Source organism: Ciona robusta, chromosome 2, assembly GCF_009617815.1.
Source record: "Ciona robusta chromosome 2, ASM961781v2".
NCBI lineage: Eukaryota > Metazoa > Chordata > Ascidiacea > Phlebobranchia > Cionidae > Ciona > Ciona robusta.
Genome location: NC_143236.1, coordinates 297,545 through 324,615, shown reverse-complemented (window position 1 = coordinate 324,615; position 27,071 = coordinate 297,545). Strand labels below are relative to the sequence as shown.

The following is a 27,071-nucleotide window of genomic DNA, read 5'->3' as shown; positions in this document are numbered from 1 at the left end:
ACGCAAGATTTTTTCCTAAATTTGTTTTTCATACAATCATTGATTTGTTCTAATTTTTGCTATATTTAGTCATAAATGTTATGCACTGCTGCCCCTTTAATGTTTGCACACTGACAACTTTGTTTGTTGGTTGATGGTCTCCCCCACCCATACAGGATAAAATGTCAATTTCCATATTTTAATTTCTCCATAACCTCTGTGCTAAAATGTAGGTTCAGTCCTAAAAAATCTAATTGAACAATCAATGTCTGAGAAAGTAAATAGAATGAATCACCACACAAGAATTTATATTATGTTAATTTCGTTATACGATAGAAATTTAGTGGAACCAATACACACGAACAGAACAACCTACGAAATAAAACACTGAAAACTTCAGCGGTTGCACACATCGTGCTGTGATGATAACGAAGCCCAAGATTATATTTACATAATAATTTGCAAGTAACTTCATTACATAATTATTAGCATAGTTCCAATAATTTTCAATGAAGATGAAAGTCAAGTGATTGCCCTGTATGTTGGAACAAGGATTTGACACTCATCATTATTACAGATACCAAGAAAACAATAAATATTTTACAACGAATATTCAAACTAATGAGATCTTACGCTACTATGCATGGATTACGAATGATGGTATTATTGTGGTGGCACTGAATAACTTTGTTATGAGGCACAAATGATCATGATTATCTGTGGTGTGGTTCATTCTTATTATTTTATATTTGTAGTAGGACGGTCTGGCATCGCATAGTTAGTAACTCTTAGTCCCTACTAACCAATAATTGTGTTCTTTTTAAGGTAAAATGACCATGCAAAGAATTTACATTTTTCACCACAACGTTTGAAATTTCCACAACAACAGCCCAAACCGAGACGCCATAATGAAATAAAGAATACAATCACTTCATATTATACAAACAAATTAAGTTTCCAGCTAAGCAGTGGTGACAAACTAAATTAGGCATACTAACAAAACTAATTGATTAATTTTTTGGCGACGCTTGGTCTGGATGAGCTGATTGTTTTTCTTTGTGATTGTCCCGAGATCTCTGTTTAACATAAACATCTTAGTTTTATATATTCTTTATCTTAGTCTTACATATTAATTAAAAAGCATAAAAATGTCAATTTTGTAAACACATGTACAAAATTTCAGGATATTAATTGACATTAGTAAAATAAATTAGTCACTGTAGACTTTAAAAAAACTATTATCAGTTTGTGAAACAAATTATGGAACAATTATAATTACACAAAACAATTGTTCCACTTACCAGTTCATTACGTTTTTGACGAAGACCTTCTTCTTCCACTTGACGGCGTTCGTAATGTGAAAAGTCATCAAATATACTTGTTTGATGTTTATAGCTACTAATGATTTTAAGAACTTGTCTTCCTTTCTCTGCAGGAACCTCCTGAGTGTCACGTGAGTTTGTCACCGGTTTATTCTCATTATTTTCAAGACGAATATGACGAAGCTGGCTGTTAGGAACGTCCTTCGCATAAATCCATTTCACCTGAAACTTTCCTTTCCATTTATCCTGAGCCCAAACACCAGCACGCTTGCTGTAGTCAATCTGAGTGAGCATTTCTGCAACGCCACAGAAATGACCAGAACCGTTTACAGAGTAGAGTAAAATAACCGGGCCATGTCCTTGCTGTTCACGAAACGCTGCATCCAATCGTTTGTTGCCATGGTCAGTGGAGCACCAAATGTTGTATTTGATGGAACGATGAATATCATCTTCAGAATACGACTTAATTACAAAAAATCTTGCATTCCGAACGTCGATGGTCAACCGTTTTGGGTTGTAGTCATTTTCCGCTTTTAATTTTTCCAACACCTCATTTCCTGATTCTTCTTTAGTTTGTGCATTGTTGTAGTGGAAATTAGTGTTTGTGTTTCCAGAATTTGCAGAATGGTGATTCGATGAAACTGAACCATCTGCAGGTCTGTGAAAAAGAGCAAACACAATTAAACTAACTGGGAACATAAACAAACAAAACAAAACCTTACCCCTGCCGTGGAGCCGACCATCTCTGCGGGGCACCTGGTTGACCTGGCATTTGACCTTTCGCTGGTCCTTTAGCTGGAGTCTGAGAGTCCCAAGTTCCAATATCCATGTTATGCTTAATAGGTGGTGGTAGTCCTGGCCCAACCATCGATTTAGCTTTCGGTTTAGGTTGCGGTTTTGCAGGTTTTGATGCAATAGCTGCCCATGATACTGGCTTTGGTGCATTGGAACCAGGCACTGGTGTGCTATTGTTACTTGAACTGGCGCTTTGGCTTGATTGTCCACTAATGTTGGTTGCATTTTGTGGTGCACCTGCTGACACAATAGATCCCCCACCAGGCATGGGAATGACAGGAGTTACTTGCATTTGCTTCATAGGATCGCCAGACATTGAAGACATACCAAGTCCCATATTCTGTATACCCTGTTCAACCATCTTCATGCTATTTGATGAAGAACCAACGGGTAGTTTACCAATAGGGTCACCACTTGACATGACAGTACTTCCACCAACACCTGGTATTGCAGCACCTGGGGCACCATGACCCAAGACACTACCATTGGAAACTATAGCTTCACCAGTACCTAAATAATCATGCGGAGTTGCCGGCATAATTGATGGATAATAATCACCATTATAAGTTGGTGCAGCAGTTTGCTGGCCGAAGCCAGTTCCACCAGGAGTTTCTGGCATTCCAGTCCCATGTGCTGAGCTATGCGATGCCCACGGACTAAAGTCAGTTCCATGTTGAAAAAAATTATACGGTTGGTTGTAATACGCCTGAAAAATAAAATTATATCAACTGTTTTTCGATCGTAAGTTATTATTCCAACTAACTGGTGTATTTCCAAGTGCAGCTGGAGGATGACTGAACATGGCATCAGGTAGAAAGCTGTGTTGTTGAGCTTCCCCACCAAATCCAGATAAATACGGCATGTTATCTGTACTCCCTGTTGACCACTCTGAACTTCCCATGTAAGGAAACGGCATCTGGCCATAATAACTTGGCATGTAGGAGTCGCTGGTTGGTGCCATGCCATAAGCCTAAGAAAGATTTTATAAAGTTAAAAGAATAAATAACAACTAAAAGTTTTAAATAACTAACCGGATTCACATTAGCTTGATGCATATAACTTGAATCAAACTCATCATTCCTTCCAGTCTGACCTTTACTTTCTAAACCATTCTGCATTCTGCTTCGACCAGTTTGAGTTTTATGATGCTGTACATGCAGAAAAAAATTAAATACATACAACAACTTTATATGCCTACACTGTTTTTATTGAAAATTGTTATTAAAAAAGTAAAATAAATTACTTGTACTATTCATTATTCAGTTGTATAATTAAAACAGCGGTCAATATTTATGCTGGCAACTTCTAAAAATGGTAAATTCCTATGTGAAATAATTGTTGTACAAATTAAATGTCAGAGTACTTCAGTGTTCACTATGTTGATGTTGTTGTTTATGTAAACTAAAAATAGTTTAACTTATATACAACAAAGCATTATCTTACTTGATCTAATGTTGCATTGGACATAACGAAATAAATATTGCATTCGAACGTTTTGTATTTAAATATACAGCTAATATCGCAGTAACTTTAAACAAGCCTATAGTTTCTTGGGTAAATACAAATTATGGTAGATTAATTTCTGTAAACGAAGTGCCAAATGTAACTGTAATCAAACTACGTAACTAGAAGCAGATTCTCCTTTGCGAAGATTTTGTTTTATTAGGAATTGCGCCATCTATCGATACGTTATAACAATGGGTGGTCTATTAGTCTCACAGCAGCCAGCTTCATAGTTGTTACTTTTATAAAGCCAATTTACAAACAAAAAACAACAAAAATGTCAGAAATTTATTGGTAGAAATGCTGCTGCTACTATTATCGGCGTATGTGTCTTTAGGCAAGACACTTAACGGCAATTGCTCCAACCCAGTGGTGACTAGTCCAAATTATCAGCCATGCATAAAAAAAATATAAAATAAATAAAAATAAATAATCACCTACAAAGTAACATACATGGTAACTCGTAAGTTGGCACGAGGTAGATGTATGAACACCCGTATTATAACGACTGTCGTATTCCGGTGCCTTGATATACTGGTTCCGATTGATTTATTTGTACCGGGCGCTATTCCGCATGCGCCGAGACGCTACTGCACATGCGCAGTAGGTCGGAACGAATACAATACGAGCTCTAATAAATACGCACTGGCTAAAAAACGTTCCGGGGAAAAATATTAGTATACTATAAAGTAGGTTTGTTAGTGGTATACTTACTTTTTCTACAAGTTAAACATAACATACCAATTCAGTTCTGCTGACTTAAAATAAAAAAAAACTAATGTTTTAACGTGTAAACGTCGTGTCTGGAACGTTTTCAACAGAGGGTCATAATATATTTGGACCGGTGTCGCGGAAATCTGGTTCTCATCGGCTACTGCGCAGGCGTAGACACGGTACATTTTTATCAGAAATATTTAAACCTGGTTCCGAACGAATCATACATACAGGTTTTTATATATAGTTTATTCTATTTAATGTGAAAATGTAGGTTTTGTCGCAGTTTATCCTTGATGATGACGTGTTCACGGTAGTGGTCACTGGTTATACGCCATAATATATAATTTAAGTTAAAATACAGCATAAATTGCTATTAAAGGATAAATCCTAAAATATAAACTTACGAAATATGTCGCATCTATAACAACTGTTATTTTAGTCGGAACCAGAGTTTTAGATTCCCCATAAAATAAGTTATAAATATAGCCTGTGATTGGAACCAGTTTTCTAGGGAAACCATATTTCTGCGACACCGGGTCGTCATTGTATTTGTTTCAACCTATTATCCTGCACAGTAGCGTCTCGCCGCATGCGCAATACAACCGGTACAAATATATCAATCGGAACAAATACATTACGACATCGGCCAGGATAAAGTAAATTTCATTCATTCATTCATTCTTGTTGTTGAGAACGTTAGTGGTCATATAGATTTTATAGACCCTCTTTCGTTGAATCAATAGATATAATACATTATATAATATGAAAAATGAAATGTATTGAGTAGGCCATGGTACTAGTAAGACGTAATGAACATTGCAATATAAAAAAAAGTGCGAAAAATTAACTAATAAGGAAAAAGTGCTGAGTCAGCATATTATGTTGCTATGTTCAATCGAAAAATAAAACTCAATAAAGTCTATATGTTTTACAATTTTTTTTATATAGTTTAAAAAAGAAACATTCGTTATACCAAATCAGAAAACAATCTTTAGTTTTTTAGAAACTAGAAACGATCAAAGTTAAGCGCCTTTTTCTTATGGGAAATCCCATGCATTGCGCCACGGCCAATTGTTTTTAACCCAGCGGTCGAATTTGCGATTTTGTGACTCATATTTTTCAAAAGCTGTTTTGTATTTTAAATATTTGATGGTAGTTATAGGTCACATTTGAACATACCTATCAATACCCAAATTTTGATTTTCCAGAATGTAAGGACTTTAACTTGCCTGAAAAAAAAAGTATAAAGCCAGTTTCAGATTTTTGCTCCTGCAGTTTGGCGTTTGTTAATTTGTGGAATAAGCCCTATTTTTTAAATTTTAAGCAGTGAAGGTAAGTTAAAATTGCAATTTTGACATTACAGGTGTTACTGTATTATGTGTTTCCAACATGCTATGAATCTGCTAATTTGCAATTCGTATAAGCTAATTTGCAATTCGTAAAATAACGTCATCCGTAGTGCAGTGAGCGAATGCCGATCAATAAGGTGTATATACATTACGAGGCGAAGCCGACGAAGCCTTGTGAAATAGTTGTGAGTCGTATAAATGTTTAACAACGTGCCTTATTACCAATACACAACAGTCAAAGGCGAATATATTTTAATACGCCAATTATGCTATAAAAAAAGTTTTACTTTTTCTTTGTTTGTCATTTAGTAATACCAGCTGATTCGCTTCACGCTCCATGCCACTCCAACGGTTATTAATTGTTTGCGTACTCTTTCAGGAGAAGCTGTGTGTTGACTTAGTGAGGCTCACATGTGGCAGTATGTATTGAAAGTTCGAAAGACCCCTATACGCCCATTAAATAAATTTACAAAACTGTAGTCTGAGGCGGTCGAAAAGCAAAAAGCGTGTCGATTCGTGGGAATGATTTTACGCTCGTGAGATCAGTCATAATGTGGCAGAACTAAGTATTTAAGTTCAACGAACTGTGAATTGTACAACGATAGAACGATACTCGAGTAAGCACCGATAAAGAAGCAGAGCAAGGGCTGTATTATGGGATGCAACCGCAGCATATGAGTTACTCACGTGCTCGGTAAATATGCTGTAGTACAGAATAGTCAGATGAAGTTTGTTTTTGGGCAAGTTTGATATCGCCGTTAACAAAAACAGGTGTTATACAAGCGAACACGTTTGTGGCTTTCGGCACAAGTATATTGTGATGGCAGACCTCTTGAAATCTCGACACTCCCGGATATGCTAAAGTAGCTAAACAAACAAGTGCTATATTTTAGATTGTTAAATGGCTAATGCCTTGTAGGGTTTACGTTTGTTTGGTGTTTCGTCTTTGTTTTTAACTTAACTTAATAATAAATCTACTGCAAACGGGAAAGTCAAAGAACATTTAGGCTCAACCTAATGGACACGTGCGTGTGTTGATATGAACTCACTTACACTCTCTATATATATTACTTAAGCACAAATGTCCTTTTAGTATATAAATTAGTACAGTTGGTAACAGAACTATTTAGTCGCCCCAGGCAGGTTTCGGCGGGTGGGTTTATATTCTTTTTGTGTTTAGTTGCCTTTCTAAAACAATTTGTTGAATTCTGCTAATTCTTGGCAACTTATGCTTATCATATATATACGCTTATTCCGCAGAAATGTAACACAATGAAAGTTATTGACGGAACGTGATATTTCAATAAAATAATTCATTTTTTGGTGATGTCAGTAAATATGAACGTTACGTCACAACCAGGGATGACGTCACAATCAGGGATGACATCACTACTACAGTTCGAGCCATCAGGCGCGGAAAGCATTGAAGAGATGGTAAAAGAGAAATCGAGAGAGTTATTCGCTCTGTGTGATAAAGAGGGAAAAGGTTTTATCAACAAAGTTGACATGCAGGTTCATATAGTAAATGATGCTAAATAAGTCAAACTGCTTGCTTCTGTGTGTGTGTGTTATTGCCACTGGTACTTGAATGGGTATTTACTAATACTGTATTTGTTTGTTTTAATACACCTTAACATATTTTTCACTTGTCGCTTCTAAAGTATAACGAAGAGCATATTAAACTTAATTAAGAAGTGGATGAGAAACAACGTACTGAATAAACAAAGCTATGAATACCTCAAAACGCCATGGCGGCTTCATTTAGACGAAATATATATCAACACGCCTACACCATTTTGTTGCTTTTCCGTTAACGCACGTACGATTTTGTTGGCTATAACCATTGGGAAAAAGACTTGGTTGTCAAAATAACCTGTTTGTGTTTTTTGGCCTGTGCGTGTTCGGGCGAATATACTGGGGTAAACATTTCGTGGAATTAATGCAACACTTTGGTTTGTTTCAATAAAAAAAGCTTCTGTGTTTGTTTTCATTAAATTGTTGCTATTTAACTTTAAAAATTGCCCCAAAACAAAATGTCTCGATTTTTTTTGATAGAGATTACACGGGGAACTCCCTCTTAGCGACGAGCAGCTTCGTGACGTATTTGACAGTCTGGACAATGACGGGAACGGATTTCTTACGTTTGAAGAGTTCTGTGAAGGATTCGGTGAGAGAAATGCTTGAGTAAACGTAGTAATATACACCTCACGCAAATTTGATTTTGTGAATATTTCGAGTTAAGGTCAACCTCGAGCAGCAACGCTCCAATAACGTGTCAAATAATTAAAGTTGAAATTGAAGTCTCCCTTCTTCCTTCGAAGCAGGTCTGTGTTACCATTGTGGGCGTTAATGTCCTTGTGCATGACACTTAACGGCAATTTCTCCAACCCGGCACTAATATTGTCAAAATCTTCAGCCATACATAAAAAATAATCAATGACAAAGTTATCTACGTGGTAACTCGTAAGCTGGTATGAGGTATAAACAGAAAACACAGTACTGTTTTTTCCCCACCACTCGGGAATATGAATTACATTCAAACATAATAATGATTACAATTTCATTACCTCAAATTTATATATGTTGTTGCACTGGCCATTGGGTGTTGGTCAAATCCAACAAAACTAGTCATTAATAATTCTAAAACTCCTAGTTAATTTTGCCAGTACACAACAGCTCAACAACATAGTACATATGTCTATGTATAAAATGACTATCTTCTATTTTCCAGGTGGGTTTCTTGGATTAAATGTTTCTGAAACATCTGAGTCATTTGTTGAGGTTGATGACGAAGCTGACTTTCCTCAAGATGTTTCCAACATTTCCAAAGATGAAAAGTTGAGATTATCTCATATCTTGGAACGACTTGAGCATGATCCTTCTTTCAATAGGTAAGTGTTTAATTTCTAATTAAAAATAATTCTTAAGGTACTTTGGTAGTGTTAGTGGCTACTTCACTGTATGTTTCATTCATGATACACTGTATATAATTCGATGACACATCAGCCCAAAAGTAAAACAATACCTACTTGTAGTATAGATGTAGTATAGGGTTTCACAGTTCTAAAAACTTGTAACACTACACTGTAACAGGCCCATGCATTTTATATTGTCGTGCACTGTATAGTAGGGTGGGGCATGATGGGACACCTATTTATTCTATTTTTTCTTCCGATTTGGTAGTAAACAAAGAAAATTCGTGCGTTGGAATTCAGCTTTCACGTGGACCGTAGTTTATTTAGCCTTAACGTGGGGCAGAATTTGGTCTTCATGTATGTCGTAGTTTATTTTCACATGCGTGTATTTTAGACTTTACATGCGTCATTTTTAGGCCTTCACATGCGTCGTATTTTAGCCTATACTTGCGTTCCAATTAAGCATACACTGACATTTTTTTTCGGTCCTCCTAAAATTAGTTTACAACGTGAAAAAATCGACGCCTATGAACATATGGATATAATCTTCCAAAGGAATTCCGTCTTCCCCCACCCTACTATATCAATTAGGGCAAGACACTTGGACAGTTGAACGAGACGCTAATTGCTGTTAGCCTGTGACCCAGTGGCCACTTATCAATTATCTAAATCGGCAGCCATATAGAGTAAACAATCATGCACAATGTTTCGTATTTGGTAACTCATAAGCATAAGCCACATTGTGTATGATTCCACATTGCCATTACATACAGTGCCCAATAATACATCCATATTAGTCTAATTCTAAGTTGTCTTGCCACATTAGAACATTTAATGGGATGTTATTAAAATAAAATTCACATCAGAGAAAGAGTGGGAGAGATATGGAATCGAATGCAGGAAGAAAATGATGAAATTCCGATAGAACAAGTCATTGAAATTGTTCTTGAAGAGCTGAATGAAGCAAAAGCTGAGAAAGTTGCAATGGAACGAAAACTAAAAGAGTTGGTCATTATCTAATTTATAAACAAATCATCTCATTTACATATAAAACATCTGTTGTGTGTTATGTGCTCCAAGCAGTTAAATAGGTCTGTATCTGTTCATTAATATTTTCTTCTCCTATTAGTTCAAATCAATAATTAATCAAATATTTAACAGGAGTGAACGTCAGAATAAAAAATATCCTAGTCATTCGTGTTAAGTATATGAGAACACGAGATTGATATGAAAATTTCTAGCTGACCTGGCTGCAATTTGCTCCCTAAAGACTGATATGATCTCTACACTCGTAGAAATTGATTTTTTTGATTTAATGAAAAGTTGGTTTCTCACAGACGAGCAACAAACCACGCCGATGAAGTTCGCCTGCTTTATGAAGAGATGGAATTTCAAATCAATGAAGAAAGACGTAAAACTGTGGCTGAGGAAGGTAAATGTTGTGGTTGTGTTGATTGCCTAATTATGACCCTGAGTGAGGTTGCTCGGGGCAAAGCATGAATATTTATGGATTATTGATGTCTTGAAGACATTGACGTGCATGGGAATAGACTGAATGATCTTTGTGGATTGCTCTGTGGTTGTTTCCCAGGCATTCATTCATTTCCTGGTTGTGAAGTAGCAGAGCACCCATTTTATTTGCATTGTTAACGGATTATTCATTCTTTTCTATTGTATTAGCTTGCTATAGTATATATGCTTAGTGTAAGTGCAGGACAACCAATGTATTGAAATTAGTTAAAATGAGAAAGACAAATAAGAAATGCCTCTTGCTAATGTTGTTTTGCTTAGATGTATTAACCCAATGTTTGTAAACTTGTTTTATTTGTTACTGTAATAATTTTGCAAGTTATTGTTGGGTTAAGTTTAAGTTGTTCAATTTAAATAAAATATTTATTTTAGCCCAAACAAAAAAGTATTGACCTGAATCTGCTCTTCTGGTGTAAATAAATAATTGTAACCAGTCTTATCATCTGTAGGGTAATGAATATCTACTTATAAACATATTTACCCATAAGATACCCCGATAATATCTAATGTTTTATTCTGATATAAAAGAAATAGGAGATATAATATATTTCTAGTGGTTAGAGAAAGAGCATTATCCATGAATTTACAAAATGAGTTGAAACAAAAAGAACGAGAACTTGAGCGGATTTCCCAACGCCAGGTGGCGTTAGAGAAGCAAGTGCAGGAGTTAAGCAGCGGAAAACTTGAGGTTCGATCAGAAAACGCTCAACTTGTACAAGTATGTTAATACATTTTATAGTAAAAACTTGATTTAAATATTTTTCCTAAAACTGTGTTAAAATTTTATAAAAAATATAAAATGAAAGTTTGAGGTATATTGTATTTTTAGCTGTTAAAAGCTTCCCCAAATAGCAACTGTTTTTAGCATTGAAATACGTGGGATGTGTATTATGGTAAAGAGCACATACCTTGTATGTCTAGTTATATTATTGCTGGTTTAAATGTAGAATTGGTTTTGTTTATACTGGAAATAAACCAGGATATGATTCAAGATATATTTTACATGTGTGTGCAGTTGTTTATGCTGCCTATCTATGTCTGTAGCTCAACCAGAGTTTAGCTGAGGAGCTGCAAAACACGCAAAAAGATTTAGAAGAAACAAAAGTTCATGTGGAGGCGATAGAAAGACAGAAGTTGCAACGAGAGGAGAGAGAGCAAGCAGAGGAAGAAGCAAGGAAGTTGGATCTTGAGAAGAAGAGTTTGCTTCGTCAACTTGAAATGCTCAGGTTATTATAAATAAAATTTTCAACACATTTTTTGTAAAGGAGCTTTCATAATTTGGTCAAAGTTAGAACTATATGCATGTTGTTATAACACAGGTGTTCATACATCTTGTTCCAGCTTACGAGTTAGGATGTATGCTACTTTGTGGGTGATTATTTGTTTTGGTTTTTTCATTTTTTTATGTATGGCTGATAATTTTTAAAAGCCATTGGTGACCACTGGGTTGGAGCAATTGCAGTTAAGTGTCTTTCCCAAGGACACTCACATACGCCCATCGATAGCAGCAATAAGCCTTGAACCCATTACCTCTTGGTTACAGGCAAGTGCGAACCACGTTGCTACAGCGCCAGATAATCATGATTCATGCTGATGTAAAATTGTAACTTAGATTAATGTGTAATAGAAGTGTGTTTACATGTTTCTCTATGGTTATTAAACGACTGCAGACAGAGTCTGACATATAACCACAGTGTTAAATTATGTGTTAGCAACACAGATGTTCTATGTTGTATATCAACTGAAGAGATAGTGATTGATAAAACTATGTGTTGGCGTTGGGTAGGAATATTTATTAAGTCCTGGTTTGTTAATAACAGAGAAGTGAACAGGAAGTTAAGAGATGATAAAGACGAAGCCCAGCAAAGGAACAAGGTAAATATTGTTAATAATTCTTCATAATTAAAATTTTGTTTCATACAATTTTAGCGGTAACTCAATTTTATTGAATATTCTATTCGGCAGTTAATCTTTCAATTTATATCTAAACTTTCAGAGACATAAATTGATGCAATACTCTTTTTATACCAATCGTCTATGAGTTTTATCATTTTAGAAGACATTGCTGAATGCTTGAATACATGACATATTTATCAAAATATTATTACATAACATATCTACCGATAAACAGTATAATTATTGTTTCATGTAGTAAATGTACTTCCTTTAGATTCAGTTACAAACCTCAACTCCCAAACAACGACCACCACTATTCACACAAGGTTCAAATGTTGGCAAATATTTTCCAGAAGCTGAAAAACACAGGTTGGTAGTTGGTGCAAATCTGCTGTGTTTCATTGGGATTAACTATCGAATCCAAACTATTTCATTCAGTGAAGTTTACTCGAATCTTCATAACTTGGAAGAAGTTCGTAACATCCAACGTCCAAAGTTTGAAGTGATTGACGAAGAGCAGGTTGAAAGAGTTTACGAAAGCTCAATTTCAAGCAAGAGTGACGAGACTTTGAACAACAATCAAAGGAAGTCATCTTTCTCGCATCCAAAGATGAACAATGGGGAGGAGCTTCATGGAAGACCAAAGCAATCTTCCCTTATTTCTCTCACAAGAAGGAACAGAGATCCTGTTATGATGATGTCACCAGAACAATTTGGTAATCGTGCTCTAGATGCGAGTGATGAGGAAGATGGGAAGATCGATCTACGAAGACATCCTTCCATGTCCGGGTTAAATCACATTGATGCTGGTATGTGTTTCATATCCACGTTATCTTTCAACGAGTGCTTATAGTGTACTCTTGTAAAATAATGGTAAAGAGCGCTCAACTCGTAAACATAGTATACAATGTTTGTAGTTCAATGTGATTATCATTGTTAGTGGTTTCCTACTCTTTTAGCAAGACAGTTAAGATAATTATTTTTGCTTTAACCGATTGGTCATGAGTTGCATATTGGGATTCATAAAAACAATCACCAGAAGTTGCATGCTTGGTAATCCACAAAGTGGCATGAGGAGTATGGAGCAACCACATGTTGCACTTTGTGTTATTTATGACTTCAAGATACCTTTTTTTGTGAATTTGCAATTCAATTAATATTTGTTGTTTCATAAATGTTAAAATAGTGTTGGACCAACATGGAAATGAACCTGTCCCTACTCCTGACCGTGTTTATAAAGTTGTGTTTGTTGGCAACAGTGGAGTTGGAAAAACAAGTTTTATTCAACAGTTTGTTAATTCAAGTTTCACCTCTTCCATCTCAGCAACAATAGGTGTGGACTACCAGGTATTGTTATAGTTAGACTCCACATAAATATAAAGCATTCAGAAGAAAAGGGTTGGTTCATCTACCTTGCCTAATGGTTTCAGCTTACGATCTTAAACAAACAAGAGAGCATAGCTCTAATAAAAAGCCACATACATAATGATGAACGTATATTATCTCGGGATTAGCCGAGTTCAAAAACTCGTGTTCAAGCGTCTCTTTTTTTAGTTGTATTGCACTCAGATGAAAATTGGGCCAAGTCCGCATGCTACTGCTGTAATGTTACAAAATCCTAAATCTTTTTCTATTTAATAAAAAACTGAGGTAAAAATTTTTTTTGGAACAGATGAAAACCATAAGGTTTGATGCTCAAGTGATAGCATTACAATTATGGGACACAGCTGGTCAGGAAAGATATCGAAGTATAACACGTCAATATTTTCGTAAAGCTGATGGTATTGTTGTTATCTATGATGTCACAAATGAAAAAAGCTTCCTTGCTGTAAGAAATTGGATGCAAAGTGTGAGGGTCAGTCATATGTTTCATACATAATATGTATTTGTATTTTGTTCTTAAATAAAATATTATAATCGCGTAGCGTGGCAAAGACAGTACTTATAACACAGGTGTTCTGTTTAATATACAGTTTACAATATTCCATGTAGGCCTATATACCTTGGTTGGTGATTCTTTTTTTATATATTTGACTGACCATGCAGTTGATCAGTTAGTGACCATGGGGTTGGAGCAAAGTTGACTGAGATCTCTGTGCATTCTTCTGTTACATGCACAGGGTTGTCTCCATAAACACCAACAGTCATACATCATTGGTTGACAAACTTTGAGTTAGTTTGTTTGTCTTAACTGTGAAGTTGTTTAAGCATTAAAAATATGCTTTAAATGGCTGTTCCATCAAGCTTTAAGCTGATACTTACTGGTTGCGCGCAGAGTTTTCAAATAGATAAATGTTCATTTATAAATAGTTACTTATTTTTTAAATCAAATATTTCCTTGATGGTGGTTAAGCACCTGCCTCTAGTTCAGGGTTTGGGGGGTTAGAGTTTCCATGTTAATATTGTTGACGGCGAATGTGAAACAAGATGCTTCATGAACATTGCTCCAACCCACTAGTTTCCTGTGGGTTGTTGCAATACCAATATTAAAAAAAATCTTTTTTATTCAGGAAGGAGCAGATCCAAGCGCTATTATTCTTTTATTGGGCAACAAAACTGATATAGCAACCAACAAGACTCGCCAGGTGAGTAAACAGTTTATGTTTAAACACCAGTGATATCACATAGTAAAACATAAACAATGAAAACCCCCCACATGCAATAAGGACAGTTTGTACACCAATTACTCAGTTTCCTATTGAAGAGCATAGCTTTAATGAAAAGAACTGTTCTGTTATAAAAGGATAGAAAAAAATACGACTCTGTAACTGTATTTATCCTCGCATGGCTGGAAAACGACAGTCGTTATAACACGGGTTTAACACCTTGTGTCAGCTTACGAGTTACTATGTATGTTACTTTGTGGGTGATTATTTTTTTTGGAATTTTTTTATTTTTTTATGTATGGCTGATAATTCAGACAACCCATTAGTGACCACTGGGTTGGAGCAATTGCCGTTAAGTGTCTTGCCCAAGGACACATACGCCCACAATGGTAGCAACGTCGAGCCTTGAACTCATTAACTGTGGGTTACAGGCAGGCGCGTTAACCACTATGCCTTGGGGCCAGACATTTTGGTTAGGTACAATTTGATATTATTGCTTTAAACTGTAATTGTTATTTAATTGGAAATTATGCGGTTTAAATGTGATCATTTATTTGTAAAATAATATCAAAAGGTTTACCCTTTTTTATATTTGCGCTGTAACACAAAAAAATCCAAAAGTTGCCCAGTTACTAACAAGTTATTGGTTTGTTGAATTGTTTTGCTCGCAAGCTTATTAATTACTGGTTAATTAGGCGCTTTTATACACTATGGTTTATAAAATTATGGTTAGTTAGAACGATTTCAAAGAGTTCAATTAATTCATTATGGTTTAAAGTATATTTTGGATTTATTGCCTTATGGCAAACAAAAAAGTAATCGTTAATTACTTCCTATTTATGCAGTTTTAAACCTTTTTTTTAAAACTACTATATGTATGTAAGTTTACATATTCAATGTTTATATTTTTATTAAATACTGAAAGTTTGTCAATGTTTAGACAGTGTATTGAACATTTGTTTGGGACAGGTCACGCCCAAAGAAGGTGCAAAGTTGGCTGAAGAATATGGTGCCAAGTTTTCGGAAACTAGTGCCAAGTCTGGCGAGAAAATCCACTCAAGCATGACGTTGTTTGCTTGTGACCTCACAAAGGTTGAAGATGAACAGAAAGACAGTGTGTTGTCACTTGCTGCAAGCGATGATGAGCTGAAGTCAAGTTCATGTTGTGGGGGAAAGTTTTCGTGAATTCTTTTTAAATTGTTTTTCATTTCCAACCGCAAAAAGCTGATGCCATGGCAATTCAAGTACTTTGCACTGACGTATAAATTATCTGTTCACTGTGCGACGTTTCACCGTGTCCGTTATACATTGTGATGCAACGTTCGTGGTTCCGTACAAAATATTTTACGAATATCCGCAGCTGTTAAGGAAGCTCGTAGTATGCTTGAATAAATAAATAAATGCGTAAATGATGTGAAAATGTTTATTTCGCGAGTTATAGCATAGGCATCCGCAATATTAGTAGTGGTATATATCATATTCTTTGGTTACTTACTAGACAAACAATTAGTGGCCGATGGGTTGAAGCAATTCAAGACACATAGGCTTATAACGGTAACCAGCAGCTTGGCCTTTTAAATGCTTATACTCTGACTACGAAGCAAGCACTGTGAACAACTTTACTTTTCAGGTCCCTTGATTGCCGATACGACTGTCAATTTATTCTTTAAATAATTTAATAAAGTAATATGTTGGCAAGCTGATTGCTCCACTAAGCACTCTCTCTTTTCTTTCTACGATTCGTTGAAAGCCATTTTTGTAATAAAACCGCATTGCTGCTGGTTGTGCACCAGTTGTATGGAGAGCAACATGCTTCTTATGCTTGCGTGCGTGCTGCAAGACTTTACTCAGTAAAATATTGGCTACTCCTCTTCCTCGACAACTTTTAGCAACTGACATTCGCTGTAGTAAACAAAAGTGTTGTGTTTAATTTTAAGTGACAATACATCACCAAGCCACAGCTCAAAATTAATAAATGTAAAAATAAATATATAGTATAAAGGATGGGGGAAGACGGGTCAACTTTAGCACATATTATCCGCAAATATCCTGATCGTGCTTTAAACGATTAACAACGGCATATGGGAGTTGTGAGAATACGGTTTCATAATTCTTTGAATGTTTTTGTTTGCTATCAAAAGAGACAAAAAAATAGAAAGACGTGTCCCATCTACCCCCACCCTAATATATAGAGTATAGGGTTAAGTAAGTTGATGGAACACGGGGAAAGATTGGATACTTTTTTGTCTCCGTTGGGTAAAAAAAATGCTACAGTATTGTTTAACAGTCTTCTCGACGTCCATCAAAGTGCGCCGGCAACGTATACTCGAAACTTAGTCATTTGCACTTGGAGATAATTTATGTGAAGTGGCCTGTGTGAAAACAGTATAGCAATAGCCAGTTTGTTAAAAGAGATCTGAACTACTTTGATGGTTATTAGTTTTATCATTTGTAGGATATAATATTTATTAGTTGATACTTTAGCGATTTCTATTAAAACACACAAAACGGTATTCGGACACCAGGTGTTGTTTGAGTGATTCGACAACAAAAGGGTAAAATGGGACAGTTTAAAATCCTTTTTATTTCATTAATACCTAATATTTTTAGGAATACACGTAACTAACGTGAAATAATATTGTACGCTCTGAAAATCCAGTTTAAACATTCTTTGTCCTGCCCACTGTTATAGTTTAATGAATTTTCTCGGAGTGTTTTTCCAAAAAATAAGCATCCACCAAGTTACGTACGCAGTAATTCGTAAGCTGTAGTTGTCCCGCCATGCGTGTGTAAACAAGATACAATTCATACATTATGTTGGATTTTGATATGGAAATGTTGTGTAAAAGGTGCTTAAGCATCCCATATTACCCCACCTTAATAGTATATATAAAAGCCAATATAAAATTACCGTTAACTCCAGAGAAGTGCAACAGATTTTTTCTTTATTTTTAAATGCGTGTTCAATTTTTGGCAGTCTAACACCGACAGTTCCCACCAAGATAGATGGACGACCTTCATGTTTCAACTCTGCTATCCAGAAGTTCGATTCACTTTGTTTAAGATACATTTCATGAAACTTTTGTTGGCTTTCTAATTCAATCGTCGCTTCGTTTATGATCATTCTCCAATATTGCCTAGCTATCAAAAAAATTAGTTAATCAGTAACTTCTTGTTTAATCACGCGTGTCTTACCAAGTCCTGCTAATGTCAAGTGTACACATGTGATGATTATCGAGACATCTTGGAATCTTAGTTTTTCGACGAAGGTGAGAATAAATAAAACACAGACGAGAATGACCGCCTACACAAACAAACAAATAAATATGCATTTTATTAAACTTTACGGTTTTGGGTATTTTTTTAATTTTATTTAGAATTCAAAGTTTATAGTTAACTCCAACCTGAATGGGTACGGAGAGAAATATTCCGTTGTAGTAAGCTCTAAACCAATGTTCATTTAATCCAGCACGTACAAAATCCCGAATATTCAATACCTCATCAGATGACGGCGTACGAACTGTAATATTCTTCATAATTTTACAGAACACAACATCCGCGTATTGAGACTTGACCAAGCGTCTGTATTATCAGTTGATATTGACACGCGTATTTGAAGCAGTCCAGACGCTGTTGGACACGTAAGTCGCCATATACAGATTCTTTTTCGTTTCATACCAAAGGATTAGTTAAGAAAGCACATCCGCATATTATAGCAGCTATCGCTGAATTGGTTCCAGTTCATACAAAGTATTCGATAAAATCCTTTTTTTGCTCGTAACCGAAACTTCTGAACTCCACTTAAAAATAAACTTAGAAATAGGAAAGTGAATACTTTCTTTAAAATGTAGAATAATTCCCTGGGGTAAGGTCTTATATTTAAGCACATAATATTAATTCTAAAACAAGTGTATGTAAGGGCTCGGGTAGAAATAAAATAAAATAAATATAAGAACACTTAAAAGAAATATATTAAAACATACAAAAATTTATTTAGCAAGTTGACACCAAGTGCTATTTTAGCAATTCGAAAACACACAGGGTAAGATGGAACAGTTTAAGGTTCTTTGTTAATTTTGATTACAAGTGTACTTAATATTAGGAATACACGTAAATAACACGAATTAAGATTGTAGGCTTTGAAATCAAGTTTAAACATTCTTAATCAGGGGAGGATTCACAGAATTCAATAAATATATGGCAAATATTTTAGCATGTATAGCAAGGTCAAAGTGGAAACCATCATTACATCATAAAGTTGCCATTCTTCTTACGCGTTGTGATGCGCTGGATACGTAGCGGAATTTTTATGTGCCCGAGGCCGTTCATGTTTAAATACAACGTTGCGTTTATTTTCATCGCCAAGTCATATCCAGCTTAAATGATGGCGTTGATTGAGTTAGCGTAAGTTAGTGAAGTAATGTTTAAAGTATGCTAACCTATTTTAATCGGCGGCATTGTATACTGATTGGTTTAGGAATTATAAACTAGGAATAAAAATGTTTACATCGATGGTATACTAAATACTTTAATAAACAAAATTTGTATTCATAAAATATTAAATTTTGATTAAATCTAATTTAACTTATTGGGGGTAAAATGATTCATGTTTTTATCATCGTTTCATTTGGTAGAGAACAACGAGTAGTATTGTATAACCGTATCCTAACCTTCCTCAAACCGCTTTGTTATTTGTTAAAACATTAAGAAAGACTTTTTGTGAAAATATTGGTACAGTATTAAAACTAAAAAAACATGGTTAATAAATGTCTTCTAATATCTGGAATTCTTCTTTGGTGTGTTGCTGGTGGTGCTTACCTCGCATCTATGCTCACAAAGTACTGGACGCACACCATTGGAACACACTCGAATCTCTTTGAAATATGTGTGATTTCGTTATGTAATACACAAGGTTAATTATTGTAATATATAAATAACGTGCTTATATATTTTAACTATATTAGGATTACTTTTTACTGGGTCCTTTTGCCAAATAACCGCAAGGTCATAGAGGCTTGCAAAATGTTAACAGTTATATAGTGCTTCAAACCATTGGTCACTTATAGGTTGATTTATTTGTCAGCCAAAACACAAAAAAACACAATAATAATAACTTATACACAGTTACAAACGCATTCACAACCCATATATATATAAGCCTATTTGGTTTTTATATATGATTAACATTATACCTGGACCTGGAAGCATTAGTTAGGATGAAACCTTCCTTGTATTAACATTGGAGAATCTTCATTTAATAAAGGTTGGAAAGGAGTTGGAATTCAGTTGCTTGTTCCACGAATTCTGATGTTGGTCGGTGCCTTCTTTGTTGTACTCGGGGCATTTGTTGGTTTGTTTGAAATCTGTTGCGATAAGAGACGACGTTGCCTTTTATCTGACGGAGTGCTTACAATGTTCGGAGGTAAGAAATCAGTTTAATGTCCAACGTTAATTTATGCACTCATTTGCTTGCCACAGAGATTTACCGACCCTGTTTAAGCCGGGTTCGAGACTAATTGACGCAGCTCTCTCTTGTCAACTTGTGTGTTTTTGAGCAATTGTTCATTTCCAGTAGTGCCTTATGAGCTACCTATATTATCAGCTATACATAACAATAAAAAAACACACACACTTACATACGCCGTAACTCGTTAGCACACCGCGAAGGTGAATGAAACAGAACAGCCGTGTTATAACGACTGTTGTTGCGCCACCACGCGAGGTTATATATAATACAAGTTATAAATACATAATCTAACTTTATCTACAGGATTGGTGATACTTGCAGCATGTGCTGTATACACGGCACTAAATTTCGCGGATTATGTGATCTTCGGCTATTCTTTTTATCTTGGCTGGGTGTCAGGGGCTGTCTATATTCTTACCGGCGCATTACTAGGATGTGCGGGAAAGTGAAACAAATTGATCATTGAATAAATAAAACGCACAAACTAAAATATTCAAGTATTATGGGTGAGATAAATACTGTTAGAACATAACATCCCATGTTTACAATGAAAAATAAAAAGACGGCCCATCTTACCCCAACCTACCGTGTGCATTTTAAACTGAACTATGTTTGTTCTATTGTTCTTAATATTTTAACTTGGAGTTTTATGAGATTTCCATGAACTTTTATATTGGTAAAGTGAGGACTCGTATACAAAAGTTAAATACTATCGATGAAAATATGCTTTGTTATAAAGCAGGTGTTTTTGTTTGTGTTGTGAATATTTGAAGCGCTTTAAAAATAAAAGCTGTAAAAGGAAGTAATTCGTAGCTTTTATCACAAGGCAGACGGGGTGGTTAGACCCTTTGGCAATAAACCATATAAAAGGTTGTAGACTTAACGTGTGGTCACCACCAGCATGGGCGTGCGTGATCTTTGGTAAGAATTCACTGGTATTGTTTAAAACCAAGCGGTCACTTAAACCACAAAGTTACATACGTAGTAATGCGTAGGCGGGCGAAAATTTTCTTAAATTCAATTGGTTTCCAAATAGTCCCTCTGAAATAAACTTGTTTAAACTATGCCAATTATAATTCTTTGGGGGCGCGTCTATGGAATATTTATTACACGAAAATATGGGTAACTAGCTATGGGTAAGTATTCTCTATCGTTCGTTGCGGTTCACCGCATAGTGGGTATGGATGGTGACGTGGCATACACACGTAACATCACCTGTATTACACGAATCTATATTGAGACTGTCAAGAATTAACTGACACGTGCGACCATAGACTTTTGTAAGAAGCGAAAAATTAAAGGATTATGTTGAATTAAAACCATTGTAACGATTGCGATTATAATTTAAAGATATATTAGACGTACTTGCAGCGAAACGTGAAATTAGATAAATGGTCAACGCATGTATACTTAGTGTTCTAGCAAGATGTACCAAGTTCGGGATGTTTGAGCAGCACACAGTCATATGGTAGGGTAGGGGAAGATGGGACCCTTAACCGCATATTGCCCAATATTTAAATTAAAAGAAACCTTTCAAAGTTTGGCAATAAAAACCTACAAAACTACAATGTAGGGAAAGATATATAGGACACCAAGTTAAAAAATAATTACATTACCAGTTTTCTGCAACTTGTAGTTAACCTACCGAATTTAACAGGCTGTGCTAGTTTCTTTGCCATGTAAACTTCATATATATAACGTTAAACCGATATTTTTTGTCGTTCCAAACTAAAGTCATGTTGACCTTTGCCTACTTACTCTCTGTTTATATCAGTTTTTGTTCACAAAACTAAAAGTAGTTATATAGTAATAAATTAAACTGTACGGAATATTTAAGTTGTTTTTATAAATCTATGAAACTAGTATAATCGCTCATACTCGCAAGCTACAAAATCCCATCGACTTTACCATGATTTAGCAAGCATTCAAAATTAGCACGTTACTATTTCGCATTTTTTTACCTGTTCAAAAATATTGTTTCTATTTAGCATAGTACAGTGGGGGAAGATGGGACACCCTTATTACCTAAAATAACCTGATCGTGCTTTAAACAATTAACAACGGTCTATGGGAGTCGTGGGAATACGGTTTATAATTCTTTTATTATTCTTTGTTTACTACCAAATGGAACGAGAAAATAGAACAAGAATGTGTCCCATCTTCTCCCACCCTACTATACAATTTGTTTAGAATATTTAACAACAGTAATCAGCTTTGACGCGTATTTTATAAAGTCGTGATAATACTGTCAAATAATTCTGTCATATTATTTTCCTGATTATCATTAAATAAGGGTCCTTAAAAGGAAATATTAAAATGTCTTGCTGGACAAAGTGTCTCATCTTCCCCCGTCCTACTATATTTACTTTAGAAAGTATCTATTTTCGTCGCTGTTATAAATACCGCGTGTAAATACCCGATCATAACTGATACGAAAAAGTTTCTATATTGCTAAATATAATTCGTTGTCGGACACTGTTGTATTGCTGATGATGTTCTACTTATATCACTGATGTCATAATGACGCAGCAATATTGCTCTCAGTAATTTCAACTTGTTTACTTGGTCTACTGCGAAACATTTACATTTAAATGTTTGTCAGTAAAATATAGCACAGATGGGAAAAGTTATACAACAACACAGTTCTATAATTTTATAAACAAAGAATATACAGTGTGTATAGGACTGTGTCGGTGTCAAAATACCGTTCGTATGTTCTGGTGACCAACTATAAGTCTTATAAATATGCATTATAGTTATAGTATGATAAATATGCATTATAGTACAACACATTATTATTTATTTACTGCCAGCAGCATGTAGAGCACCAGCTACAATATATCCAACCCCAGAGACCCATCCAAAGTAGAAGGAATACCCGAAGTTGATAAAACTGTTATGGTTTAACCCAGTGTAAACGGCGCATGCGCACAAGGCCACAATACCTGCAATAATAGAGTTGGTATATTTATGAATTAATGCAAAAACTATTTTAGATATTGTCGGATAAGAATAAATTCAAAACGCTGTTATTGCAGCGTAAGTTTTTGGCTAAGCACAGTGGACGTATTAAATAAAAGCTTGGTACAATGTGACCGAAGAGATGAATTACAATTGTATATTATGTTATAAACTTTAAAATGTTTGGTATAGCTCAGATATTTTTCCGCGCATGGGGCAAATACAAGTTTGGTTTATGAGGTTGATATAGTAGGGTGGGGGAAGATCGGCGCTTTGTCAGACGAGACTTTTTTTAATTTTCTTTTTACGGATCCCCATTTAATGATAACCAGGAAAATAAGGTTACAGAATTATTCGACAGTATTATCACGACTTTATAAAACGCCCGTCAAAGCTGAGTACTGTTTTTAAATATTAAAAAAATATGTAAAATAGAAACGGTATACTTTGAACCGGTAAAAAAGTGCGAAATAGTAAGGTGCTATTTTTTTAATGCTTGCTAAATCATGGTAAAGCCAATGATTTTTTTTAGTTTGCGTGTGCGAACGATTAAACTAGTTTCATAGCTTCATAAAACAACCTTGAATATTCCGTATACAGTTTGATTTTGTCTCATAAAACTAGTTTTAGTTTTGTATAAAAACACTGAGATATAAGCATGAAGAAAATAGGCAGAGGTCAATATGACTTTAATTTGAGATAAAAATAACAAAAAAATATCGGTTTAACGTTATATATATGAAGTTAACATGGCAAAGAAACTAGCACAGCCTGTTAAACTCGGTAGGTTAACTACAAGTTGCAGAATACTGCTAATGTAAATATATTTCAATTTAGAGTCCCATCTTCCCCCACATTGTAGTTTTGTATGTTTTCATTGCCAAACTTTGAAAGATTTGCTTTCAATTTAGTAATTCATGCCTTAGGGGGGTTTCAGCTATAAGATACTGATACAATAAAAAGATAATATTTTGAAAATATATTCGAAATTTGGTCATTTGCACTTGGTGATCATTTTTAAGAAGTGGCTTGTGCCAATAACAGAGTAGTAATACCAAATTTGTAGCAAAAATAATAACTTTATCAATAGTTATTATCAATTTTCCGTTATTACAAGTTCTTCATTTTCAAAGCGTACAGTGTTATTTCGTGTCATCTACGTATATTCCTATTGATAAATACACTCAATAATCAAAATTAACAATGATTTTAAACTGTCCCGTCTTATCGTGTGTGTTTTCGAATTTGTAAAATTTCACCCGTTGTGCGGATCGCTATAAATAACTCCTCGTTTGTTTTATTATATTTTATTAAATCGGTGTTAATTAATAAAGCAATGATAGTACTAAGTCGTGGTATTACCCAAAAACCGTCATCTATTTTGATTTTAGAAATATTTGGAAATATGTGCTCAAGTGTCCCATCTTCCCCCATTGTACGCCTTCGATGTAGTGCAAATCGTTAAACATCGCAAGCACGCCTTCGATTGGAAAATTGCGGAAATAATTAATTGACGTATAGTTTTAAACTATTAGCGTAAGTTCATGTAATCTTCGGGATTAACAAACATTATCTTAATTACGCAACACCTGTTCCCAGTTCAAATTAGTTATTTAAGTTAGACCAAAACGTGTTCTATATGTATTAAATATATTTGAGCTTCTTGTCATAAGATCAAGGTTTGGCTCATATATCCAACACTAGGTATATATATATATATTTAGTGTAATTTGTTAAATGTAACTTATTCATCTTCGCTTGGCGGGCCAAAAGTTAAATTAAGTAAACGTCAGCGCATCTTACCTCCCACAATTGTAAGAACACCTTCAGTCACCATGCAACATTTATTCCTGTCACTGCACAAACCGACCAACCCAATCACAACACCAAGCAGAATAAAAAATGCAGCTACCAACATCAGGATGCGAGGTACAAACATTGCTAAGCCGATAGACGAAGGGTCCCAACCTGAATGAATAAATAAATGCGACTTACTTTTGTGACCGGAAAACGACAGTCGTTATACACGGCTGTTCAGTTTCATACACCTCGCGCCAGCTTACGTGTTACTTCGTGGTTGATTATTTTTGGGAATTTTTTCAATTTATTTATGTGCTGTGGCTGATAATTTGGACAACCTATTAGTGTTCACTGAATTAGAGCAAATGAATTATTGCAATATAGTAGGGTGGGAGAAGATGGGACACCTTTAATACATAATATCCAAATAGCCTGATCGTGTTTTAAACAATTAACAACGGTCTGTGGAAGCCGTGAGGATACAGTTTTATAGTTTACTGAATGTTCTTTGTTTACTACCAAATGGAAAGAGAAAACTAAACGAAAAGTTGTCCCATCTTCCCCCACCATATTATATGTTTATTTGTGAAACCACCGCCTCACATAAAGTGGTAAGTTACGTGACCAAGATGATCGAGTTATTTTTACGAAGCACGTCACAATACTAATCAACCTGTTTCGCATTTTTTGTAATAATTTATTTAGTTATTGTTCTTGTGGCTCTACAGGTGCCTAAACTTAGTTTTATCGAGACGCAAAAACAACCGCAAAGCTTCTCAAGTATACATTCATTATTATCGATTAAATATCTTTATGGTGATGGCAGAAGGTCTTTTATACTTACCAGCTTGAACACATACGGATGACACGCAATTTTCAAAAAGATTGAAATGAAAAGCCTGCTGAAGGAGACTTTTCCAAAACTTGGTTAGCATGGCAGCCAAGAACATGCCAGTGGCGATCAGCCAGAAGATGAATCCAGTTACAACTAAGGGTTTATTTGCCATAATTTTTTATCTAAAATCGCCTTAATTAAACAGTATATCAGATATGAATTGTACGCTACAAAAAAAAGGAAATAAATAACTCAACTTCAACTGTAGGCTAAAACAGAGTCAAACTCGTTAAATGTACGTATTTAACAAACTAGTACGTCCATGTCAGGCATATATTGTTGTGTACCACACATTTAGCAACATGGCCAGCCACCCATGCATCTTCTCATTTCCTCTGATGGTTGCGACACTGCTATACTACGTAACATTGTTGCTATATTTACGTAGTCAGCAACATAATATACCATGAGTGAGTGTCGAAAGCAAGCGTGGTACATCGACACTATTTATTTACATGATATCATAATTTCCCCATGTCATTGTTTTCAAGTTATGTCTTTTTATAACCGATCGTGTTTTACGTCATAATTTACCCCTAATTTAGCTACATCGAATTATGTATAAGCTTTCTTTATATTCAACTCAATTAACCACCTTGTTGCTTTCTTACTCTCTCACTAATAATGCAAATTCACAGTATATTTGCATTGCCGGAAATTACAAGAAAAATAGATGGCAATACGAGTTTCCGCTACGTTAATGTGGCCTCGTAAACAACAGCTTCGCTCTGTTTGTTCATGCACATATACAAGAGTTGTTTTTACCGGAAATTTTCCAAGTACTGAAATACTTGGTATTATTTTGTCACTTCGATGAACAAGAGGAGCTATACGACATTGCTTGTTAATTGATATCACGTACTCTATGTAACAGAAAACACGCAACGATTCGAATATGCAAATTCTTTACACACGAATATAACAAAACAATGAACTATAAATAGGATGATAACATACACGTTCAATTATTATTTTAAACCTAACTTCTAAAACTATAATCACAATAAAAGTTATTTAAATTCCAGCAAAACAATTTATACTAAACTAAGTTTAACAATCGGAATGTTTCTGCACTTACTCAAGTCAGGCATAATGACGTGTCTAAAGCTAATCACTCTGCCTTGCATTGACCGACGCTTTGATGACGACCAACTTTAAATGATGATGAAATAGCAAGACGAAACTTTCTTTGTTTGATTTAGAAAAAGTTTCTGCGTCAATTGAAAAGTAGACAATTTAAAGTCAACTTCCATAACACATAAACCCATAATTTGTCTGCTATAAATTGCCGGATAGGCGTTTTGAAAATATATGTCTTATAAACTTATTCACGAAA

General features: G+C 35.0%; 5 protein-coding genes across 7 annotated transcripts; 2 read left to right on the top strand and 3 right to left on the bottom strand.

Moving 5' to 3' along the window:
* Window positions 1-270: 270 nt before the first annotated feature.
* LOC149739451 (YTH domain-containing family protein 3-like) lies at window positions 271-3,730 on the bottom strand. Its single transcript, XM_089873243.1, has 6 exons — window positions 3,540-3,730; window positions 3,128-3,244; window positions 2,860-3,066; window positions 2,024-2,802; window positions 1,281-1,959; window positions 271-1,055 (listed from the first exon to the last, which is right to left on the bottom strand). Exons 1-6 carry the CDS (start codon window positions 3,561-3,563, stop codon window positions 990-992), a joined length of 1,872 nt encoding a protein of 623 aa, XP_089729369.1. The 5' UTR covers window positions 3,564-3,730; the 3' UTR covers window positions 271-989.
* A 3,148-nt stretch (window positions 3,731-6,878) lies between these two features.
* Window positions 6,879-16,024, top strand: LOC149739450 (EF-hand calcium-binding domain-containing protein 4B-like). 3 transcript variants are annotated; one of them, XM_089894172.1, is made up of 14 exons: window positions 6,880-7,177; window positions 7,721-7,832; window positions 8,397-8,556; window positions 9,447-9,584; window positions 9,918-10,012; window positions 10,665-10,828; window positions 11,155-11,336; window positions 11,931-11,985; window positions 12,287-12,375; window positions 12,445-12,815; window positions 13,193-13,353; window positions 13,679-13,861; window positions 14,517-14,591; window positions 15,553-15,673. In XM_089894172.1, exons 1-14 carry the CDS (start codon window positions 6,992-6,994, stop codon window positions 15,562-15,564), a joined length of 1,983 nt encoding a protein of 660 aa, XP_089750298.1. In that variant the 5' UTR covers window positions 6,880-6,991; the 3' UTR covers window positions 15,565-15,673. The 3 variants fall into 3 exon arrangements, with proteins under 3 accessions (XP_089750296.1, XP_089750298.1, XP_089750297.1); XM_089894171.1 differs by having other exon boundaries at window positions 6,882-7,177; window positions 15,582-16,024; XM_089894170.1 differs by having other exon boundaries at window positions 6,879-7,177; window positions 12,287-12,815; window positions 15,582-16,024.
* LOC149739449 (N-acetyltransferase 8-like) lies at window positions 16,022-18,176 on the bottom strand. Its single transcript, XM_089894173.1, has 4 exons — window positions 18,017-18,176; window positions 17,808-17,916; window positions 17,524-17,753; window positions 16,022-16,514 (listed from the first exon to the last, which is right to left on the bottom strand). The coding sequence occupies exons 1-4, from the start codon at window positions 18,146-18,148 to the stop codon at window positions 16,272-16,274; spliced, it is 714 nt and encodes a 237-aa protein (XP_089750299.1). The 5' UTR covers window positions 18,149-18,176; the 3' UTR covers window positions 16,022-16,271.
* Window positions 18,177-19,063: 887 nt separating this feature from the next.
* On the top strand, window positions 19,064-20,881 carry LOC149739448 (claudin domain-containing protein 2-like). Its single transcript, XM_089894175.1, has 3 exons — window positions 19,064-19,524; window positions 19,876-20,034; window positions 20,383-20,881. Exons 1-3 carry the CDS (start codon window positions 19,368-19,370, stop codon window positions 20,526-20,528), a joined length of 462 nt encoding a protein of 153 aa, XP_089750301.1. The 5' UTR covers window positions 19,064-19,367; the 3' UTR covers window positions 20,529-20,881.
* Window positions 20,882-22,613: 1,732 nt separating this feature from the next.
* Window positions 22,614-25,923, bottom strand: LOC149739447 (uncharacterized). The gene is made up of 3 exons (XM_089894174.1): window positions 25,685-25,923; window positions 24,844-25,008; window positions 22,614-23,024 (listed from the first exon to the last, which is right to left on the bottom strand). The coding sequence occupies exons 1-3, from the start codon at window positions 25,845-25,847 to the stop codon at window positions 22,879-22,881; spliced, it is 474 nt and encodes a 157-aa protein (XP_089750300.1). The 5' UTR covers window positions 25,848-25,923; the 3' UTR covers window positions 22,614-22,878.
* Window positions 25,924-27,071: the final 1,148 nt, after the last annotated feature.